This window comes from Danio aesculapii, chromosome 17 (assembly GCF_903798145.1).
Source record: "Danio aesculapii chromosome 17, fDanAes4.1, whole genome shotgun sequence".
Taxonomy (NCBI): Eukaryota; Metazoa; Chordata; class Actinopteri; order Cypriniformes; family Danionidae; genus Danio; species Danio aesculapii.
The window spans coordinates 46,781,779-46,791,011 of record NC_079451.1 but is presented as its reverse complement, the minus strand read 5'-3'; the positions used below and the strand labels follow the sequence as shown (position 1 = coordinate 46,791,011).

At 37.6% G+C, this 9,233-nt stretch overlaps 1 protein-coding gene across 1 annotated transcript in view; it reads left to right on the top strand.

Annotated features, from left to right (window-relative positions):
• The window catches only part of LOC130244175 (gap junction epsilon-1 protein), an 11,254-nt gene extending 2,888 nt beyond the window's left edge, over positions 1 to 8,366 (top strand). Inside the window, exons 2-3 of the mRNA XM_056476475.1 lie at positions 2,105 to 2,287; positions 7,869 to 8,366. Of these exons, the coding sequence (XP_056332450.1) occupies positions 2,105 to 2,287; positions 7,869 to 8,264 (579 nt within the window). The 3' untranslated portion in view covers positions 8,265 to 8,366. The remainder of the gene's footprint in view (positions 1 to 2,104; positions 2,288 to 7,868) is intronic.
• The last annotated feature ends 867 nt before the right edge of the window (positions 8,367 to 9,233 follow it).

Below are 9,233 nucleotides of genomic sequence, written 5' to 3'. Positions count from 1 at the left end.
CTATTAATGAAATCCAGGCATAACACTGTATGACAACGCTTCAGATGACTGTTCTAGAGCCTACAGCTAAACAGTCTGTCAGATTCTGAAGTACATTACAGGTCTAAAGAAAATTATAAATGATCTTAAATTAAACAAATAAATTTATAGAGATGATATACAAGTATATAATTTCACTCACCTGGGAAATGGAGGTCACGTGAATGGTTTGTGAGCACAATTAAGTGCACACAGCATGCCATATCATCTGATAATGACCTAGCTATCACTCAAGTGGCCACGTCCTTAATTATGCAGACTTAATATAACCTAATATAAAGGAAACAGATGACTTATAAAACAAATTCACCCCCCTCACAGTTGTCACAACGGGTAATATTAGCTATATGAACCAAAATCGTTCTTTGTACCAGGCTGTAAACACCTTTTCTTCTGCTGTAAAGTTGGCCATTCTAACAGTGGGCTCAATTGCAATTTGCTCTTTTATGGAGCCAGAAGCGGAATTTAGATGAATTGCAGTTTCAGTTACTTCCATATTAGCTTCACGAGGGAGAGCGGGAGGTTGCCGCTTGGTTTAATCCACAGTGGCAAAAGTTTACCTGTTTTGAAAATTGACTGTGCCATAGCAAAGACAAACAGCAGAGAATCGCGAGTTCAGAAATGCATTTAAACTGGTAAAGGAAGAAGCATGTGTCCAATTTTCAACATCATCTTCGCATCTGGATCAGTCCCGTGATCCCCCGCGCTCCACTAGTGTCTGAAGGAAAAAGGCGCATTCACTTTTTACCGGATCTGGCCGTACATACTTGTTGATAAATTGACACATTCAGGCAAAAGATCTAAACCAAATACGATTAATTTATTTGACTCCAAGTCGACTATTTCGTTAAAGAATCAATAGTTTTAAACACGGTGCACTTTAAGATTTAAACCTTAGCTGGATGTTTTCATTCACTTAGAGCTGTGTTACGGGGATCACACACCGCATGCGCCGTTCATGACAGTTACAAGTATCGCACACCAGAAACTATTCAGATGTTTGCGTATCCTGACAGAAATCTATGTTTAGAATCCTAAAATGCATGGCGCTGCTTGGTGCGGAGCATCCGGTGTGCGACCCCCTTTACACACTGCATTGACAGGTCATTTTCAAAAACCCATAATAGGGGCTCTTGAAAACATTTTAGTAGGCTACTAAGAATAAAAATAACTATATTAATGCTTGCTGTTGTTGTTTTTTTTTAAGGTAATGCTTCTGAAGTGGTCATCATATTTATTTTTAATGGATTCATACTAGCCAAAGCCTTGTCAACAGATGTTTTTAACCATTTTTTGTAAATTCTGAGAGAACATTTGAGTTGTATGAATGGTTTTTTTTACCCATTTACACACTCAAATACAATCAAATACGTTTACAGATACTGTACCTAATTTACTGTAATGGTGGACTGAATTTGTAGCGGGTTTTCTTCTCTTTGTTTGTTTATTTATGTTTTAATTTTAGTAGGTTAAGGTTAAAGTTATTAAAACATTTTATTAAGGATAACAATAACTATAATAATGCTGATGTTTTTCTACAGGTAATGTTTCTGACCTGACAAAATCACCTTATCGAGTGTATATTACACTATTGTATTTATTTTAAATGGATTCATACCACTCACAGCCTTGTCAACAGATGTTTTCAACGATTTTCTAGTGAATTTTCAGAAAACATTTTAGTTTTTGAGTTTGTATGAATGACTTTTTACACATTCACACATTCAAATAACATTCATTATTACATTCTTCTTCCATTCAAACACGTGTATAGATACTGTAGCTAACTTACTGTAATGGTGGACTGAATTTGTAGCGGGTTTTCTCCTCTTTGTTTATGTTTTAATTTTAGTAAGTTAAGGATAAAGTTACACATTCACACATTCAAATAACATTCATTATTATATTCTTCCATTCAAACACGTGTACAGATACTGTAGCTAACTTACTGTTTTGTGGTACCGAATTTGTAGCGGTTTTACTTCGCTGTCTTCAATCTTTCTCATGCAGGTGTTGGGTAGTGTTTGGTATTTGACGCTGCCTCGTTTGATTGGTGTTTGTGTAGCTCCGGCCTCCGACTGTGATTGGCCAGTTCCACACGCTGTTCTTCGGCTCAGTGCGCATGTTCTTCCTGGGAGTTCTGGGATTTGCAGTTTACGGGAATGAAGCGCTTCACTTCAGCTGTGATCCGGACAGGAGGGAGGTCAACTTATTCTGCTACAACCAGTTCAGACCCGTCACACCGCAGGTCAGACCAATTAAAAAAATTAAAAAACAATAATTAAAATATGTAAAATTTAGGGCGGCAGGGTGGCTCAGTGGTTAGCGCTGTCGCCTCACAGCAAGGAGGTTGCTGGTTCAAGCCTCGGCTGGACCAGTTGGCATTTCTGTGTGGAGTTTGCATGTTCCCAACAAACACATCTACGTTGTAGCGATGTCTGCACAACGTTGTATTTTTTCAAAGGCAGCGTCGCCGCATGTAAGACGTGAGAAGGCTGTAGCAACGTTGTCGTGTGACATTCAGCAAACGCGAGACGACGTTCTTGCTACTATTAATATTTTTTTGTGGCAGTTTATTAATACTGCCCAGAATACAGAATAAGCAGTAATTCTTTTACAGTGTTGCTCAATATTAAATATTGTTCATTTACTTTTCCTTTCTAATTTAACAACTTCATGTGTAAACTTTGAAGTATAAAAATGCCACACAAAAGAATATAATCAAACTTTTTATTATATATTTCACAACATTTAATGCATACAGTACACATCTAATTATAAGCAAACAGTATAAATTAAAGTTTAGATTTTATTCAATATACCCCCATATATATATATATATATATATATATATATATATATATATATATATATATATATATATATATATATATATATATATATTCTATATTATAATTAAACTAAAGGGTAAACAAACAAGAAAAATAAAGAAGAAATCATTAAAATGTAAATATAAATAAATAAATAAATATATCAATTAAAATGCAGACACTGGGCAGTGAAACTGCACTGGAGATCAGCAGACCGGGGAGCGCAGCTGAAGACCAGGCGTAGTTGTTGGTAGGGAGAAAGCAGTCAGAGGAAGAAACAAATCCAACAGAGAATCCAGCTTCAGAGATGGATCCACAGCAGACACAAGTCAAATAGGTAGTGAACAAGAGAGGACAGATCAGAGCTTGACACAACAGGACTACACAGCAAATGACTACTGACTAGCAATAAGTTTACATTGAAGCTTCAGACATTTATTGTAATTTAATTACATATAAAATCTCCAGTAAGTTTAATTCTTTAACAATATATCATATATCAAAATTACATACAATTAAATGAATTTAGAGATACAGGGAAAGCAGGTTTGAGTTAACAGAAGTCAGATCTTTTTATTGATATCAATATTAACTAGGCATATTAACATCAACTTATATACTTTAATTTATAGGGATGAATCACCCAAAACTGACAATTCTGTCATTTAGCCTCATCCTTTACTTTTTTCAAACTAGTTTTGCTTTTTTTTCTGCTGAACAATAAAGAAGATCTATTGAATAAAGCTGGAAAATTGTAACTGTTGACTTCCATAGTGTTTTTCCTACTATGAAAGCAAATACTCACAGAATTCAGATTATTTCTTTAAAATACTGTCTTTGGTGTTCAACAGAATAAAAGAAACTTAAAGGTTTGGAGTCACTTATTATTTACAGGGCAAATAATTTGTGCGTACATTTTTATTTTTAAGTGAACTGTCCCTTTAACGCGACACAAACTGCACAGAGGTGTTGTGTATTTAAAAAACCAGCTCGTGTGTTTTGTAAAAAGTTGGTCAGCTGGGATCGTGTGATGAAGTATCCATAACTGATGGATCATGATCAATATGGAAAAAACTGAACTCAAAAAAACATTATTGTCCAATTGACTACAGACAAGGGGTAGGTAAATGATCAGGAAATGTTTTAACGAGAGATTAAACATAATGATTTTAATGTTGTCGCCGTCTGTGAACGGAGTGCTGAAATGATACTCGCTCATAATAACTTCATTATGGCTTTTTTGTGTGTGTAATGTTGCAACAGAATGTTGTCGAAATCGTAGGTTTGTTTGAATATTCACAATTTACATATCTTATTCAGTAAGAAGAAATGAAGCAATACTCACGTCTCGGTCGTTGATGAATAAGACGACGGTCTGTTGATATTTAAACTGATTCAGCTGTGACGAGTAAATGTTGTACGGTGGTCGTCCATTCCACCTAAGCACAACCTAAAGCATGCGACCCACATGATGTTTAAATGACAACATTATGACATCGTTGTGACAAGCTTTAGCAACAACGTACAATCCTCAACCTTTTTGCAAGGTTGGTACAACGTTGTAAGAAGGTCGCTACGTTGAGGCAATGTTGTGTGTTTGCTGGGTTCTCCCTGTGTTGGCGTGGGTTTTATTTTTTTAAATTCTTACTTTATATTGGCCCACACTCTGTTAGAATCACAATCAGAAAGAGCTTTATTGTCAGGTATGTTTGCACATAAGAGGAATTTGTTTTGGGGACAGAGCTTCTACAGTGCAACAGAATTACAGAGACAGGACAAAGAACAGATAATAAATATATTTTAAACAGAAAAATAATTAAGTAGTGAGTGCAAATATACAAAGAGACAAGTGTATTTAGAGCTATATTACTATATACAACGTTTTATGTGCAGCTGTTATGTGCAAATTGGCATGTAAAGTGTGTTGTTAAATAAGTGTATATGTGTATAAAAAATGTATAGCAAGTAGTGATGTTGGTTCCACAATTATTATCATCAAGTGTTCATGAGATGGATTGCCTGAGGGAAGAAACTGTTTCTGTGTCGGGCTGTTCTGGTGCGCAGTGCTCTGTAGCGTCGACCAGAAGGTAAAAGTTCAAAGAGGAAGTGTGCTGGGTGTGAGGGGTCCAGAGTGATTTTGGCAGCCCTTCTGCTCGCTCTGGATAAGTACAGTTCTTGGGGAGTAGGAAGGGTTGTCCCAGTGATTCGCTCAGTTGTCCGAACTATTCGACGTAGTCTTTGGAGGTCGTATTTAGTAGCTGAGCTAAACCAGACAGTGATTGATGTGCAGATGACTGATTCAATGATGGAGGTGTAGAACTGTTTCAGCAGCTTCTTTGGGAGGTTAAACTTCCTCAGCAGACGAAGAAAGTACAGCCTCTGTTGAGCTTTTTTGACAATGGAGTCAATGTGAGTGTCACACTTCAGGTCCTGAGAGATGGTGGTGCCCAGGAACCTGAATGACTCCACTGCTGCCACAATGCTGTCCATGATGCTCAGTGGGGGAAGAGCTGGGGGGTTTCTCCTGAAGTCCACTATCATCTCCACTGTTTTGAGCGTGTTGAGCTCCAGGTTGTTGTGACTGCACCAGACAGCCAGCTCCTTAACCTCCTGTCTGTAAGCAGACTCATGTCCTGAATGAGGCCGATAAGTGTGGTGTCGTCTGCAGACTTCAGGAGTTTGACAGAGGAGTCCATTGAAGTGCAGTCATTTGTGTACAGCAGTGGGGAGAGGACACACCCCTGGGGGGCACCAGTGCAGGTACTGGATGAGAATTTTCCCAGCTTCAGCAGCTGATGCCTGTCCATCTGGAAGCTGTTGATCCACTGATAGACAGCGGTGGCCACAGAGAGCTGAGTTAATTTGGGCAGGAGAAGTTTTGGGATGATAGTGTTAAACGCAGAGCTGAAGTCAACAAACAAGATCCTCACATAGGTCCCTGGTCTGTCTAGGTGTTGCAGAACATAATGCAGTCCCATATTTACTGCATCATCCACAGACCTGTTTGCTCTGTATGCAAACTGAAGAGAGTCCAGTGAGGGTTCAGTGATGTCCTTCAGGTGGGCCAGCACCAGTTTTTCAAAGGACTTCATGACCACAGATGTTAGTGCCACCGGTCTGTAGTCATTTAGTAATGTAAGTTTGGGTTTCTTTGGGATGGGGATGATGGTGGAGCGTTTGAGGCAGGAGGGCACTTCACACAGCTCCAGTGATCTGTTGAAGATCAGGGTGAAGATGGGGGCCAGTTGGTCAGCACAGGATTTTAAACAGGCTGGTGTTATAAAATCTGGGCCTGGTGCTTTTTTCCTCTTGTTTCCAGAAGACCTGGCACACCTCATCTTCACTGAACTGAAGTGCAGGTATGGGGGAGGCGGGGGTGGTGGAGGTGTTAATGGTGGTGTGAAGAGCAGTTCAGAGTGGGTGTGGGGGGTTTTCTCAAACCAGCAGTAAAATTCATTCAGGTCGTTTGCAAGTCGTTCATTGTCTACAGTGCTGGGGGATGGTGTCTTGTAGTTTGTGATGTTTTTCAGACTTTTCCACACGGATGCTGAGTCGCTGGAAGAGAACTGACTCCTTAGTTTCTCAGAATAGTTCCTTTTTGCGACTCTGATCTCCTTTTCCAGAGTGTATTTGGCCTGCTTATACAAGGCCCTCTCCCCATTCCTGTAAGCAACCTCCTTGGCCTGACGTAGCTGTCTGAGTTTTACAGTGAACCATGGTTTGTCATTGTTGTATGTGAGTTGAGTCCTGGTAGGAATGCACACGTCTTCACAGAAACTGATATAAGATGTTACAGTCTCTGTGAGCTCATCCAGATCGTTTGCAGCAGCTTCAAAAACACTCCAGTCAGTGAGGTCAAAACAGGCTTGTAGATCCCGCTCTGTTTCGTTAGTCCATCTTTTCACAGATCTTAATACAGGTTTGGCTGTTTTCAGTTTCTGCCTGTAGGTTGATATAAGAAGCTTAACCATTTAGTTTTATTTTGTTTTAAAATACATTTTGAAAGGCAAAAGCAATTAAATGTGCTCTCTCTCTCTCTTTAAAATATTTCCTAAATGATGTTTAACAGAGCAAGGAAATTTTCACAGTATGTCTGATAATATTTTTTCTTCTGGAGAAACTTTTTTTTGTTTTATTTCGGCTAGAATAAAAGCTTTAGAATAAAAAGTTTTTATTTTTTTTAAAAAACATTTTAAGGTCAACATTATTAGCCCCATTAAGCATTTTTTTCGATAGTCTACTGAACAAACCATCGTTATACAAAAACTTGCCTAATTACCCTAACCTGCCTAGTTAACCTAATTAACCTAGTTAAGCCTTTAAATGGCACTTCAAGCTGTATAGAAGTGTCTTGAAAAATATCTAGTCAGATATTATTTACTGTCATCATGGCAAAGAGAAAATAAATCAGTTATTAGAAATGAGTTATTAAAACTATTATGTTAAGAAATGTGTTGAAAAAAAAATCTCTCTGTTAAACAGAAATTGGGGAAAAAATAAAACAGGGGGGCTAATAATTCTGACTTCAACTGTATATATCAACTGTATATATATATATATATATCAACTGTATATATATATATATATATATATATATATATATATATATATATATATATATATATATATATATATATATATATATATATAAATGGCAGAATTTAAGGTTTGTAAAGAGAATTTGTTTACAAAGGAAACCTAGATACCTCAAGATGTAATTTAATTGGACATTTGTTTTCAATGTATTTTAGTGTAAAATATAATTCATTTCCCTTCGGCTTAGTCGCTTTACTCATCAGGCGTCACCACAGCGGAACAAAGACAACAATAATGTTTCTTATTACCAATATAAATGGAGAACAGCCTATAATTATAATTTAGTGTGACATTTATTAGGATTTTTGCAAATGCACATATAAACGTAAATAAATAAATACTCTTTCGAAAATATTACTCTGAAAAAATATGACAAATACCTTCAGTCTGTGTTTTCCACAGGTGTTTTGGGCGCTGCAGCTCGTGACAGTCCTCGTTCCCGGTGCAGCATTTCACCTTTACGCAGCATATAAAAACATAGAGCAGGAGAAGATTCTGGAGCGACGCTCATTTACCGTGTTTTACATCATCTCTGTACTCCTGCGGATCCTGCTGGAGGTTGCAGCTTTCTGGCTCCAGAGTCGTCTGTTTGGCTTCCTGGTTCACCCGCTGTATTTCTGCGACTACAGACCTCTGGACAGCAGGCTCAACTTCACCAAATGTATGGTTCCCGAACACTTCGAGAAAACCATCTTCCTCAGCGCCATGTACATCTTCACCATCATCACCATGATATTGTGTGTGGCGGAAATTTTGGAGATCCTCTGCAGAAGGCTGGGGTATTTAACACATCAGTGATGACGACCAAATTCACAGTAACACAGATTGACGGGGGCTCGTCCGGGATATTAACGCAGTTTCATTCATTCATTTTCCTTCAGCTTTGTATGGAACAAAATCAATGCCAAAAGTATTAAGTATTAAAAAGCTTGTTGAATAGCACAAACTGAAAGAAACAATACACCTTATTAACAATTCTTGCATTTTAATAACTTGAATTGCAGGGTTTGTATTTTTAGGTCCTGAAATTTAACATACCTGTTTATTTAAGCTGTGAATTTTTCAACTAAAAATATTTCAAACACGTTTTCGTACTTGTAAATTCAATAATTCATATTCAATTTCCAGGTTTCACTTACAAATATTCAATACCCTCTAAAATACGATGTATATTATTCAAAGAGCAATTTTCAGCTAATTTTATTTTAGTTCAAATATTCGCTTCCATAAATAGGGTATATGCCGAAGCATGCTAATAGGACTTTTAATTTGCCAGTAACCTGGGATAAGCGCTTCCGGTCAACTGTATGCCAATGCAAAAATCGGCACATTTAAGGTCATTTTCTTTAAAATCAGCGATCTCCACTGGCTGAGTGATATCTGATATAAAGTGGGTCTCAGATTGTACAAGAAGCACTGCATTAAATTACATTTCCCCCACCATGTCTTTATAATATGAGCATTTATTTTACCCCAGTATATTCAATGGAGCTTCTGCACTAGCCTGCTGATTCTGACGGGCGTGTGCGAGTAAACAGCTTTTTGTCTCGTTTTACGCTTGAGCAACTAAATGAATGCCAAAGTTTATTTCACTGAATGTATTTTAATCACATTACAACATCGATGCTGTAAAAGGAATGGTATAAAATGGACAAAAAACTCACAATAACAGGTCACCGGAGGTTTATCAGTATGGGAAAAACACTAGCTCGGCATTTACCCTATTCAGTGGCTCAAATTCGACTGTTAGAATTCGACATTACATCC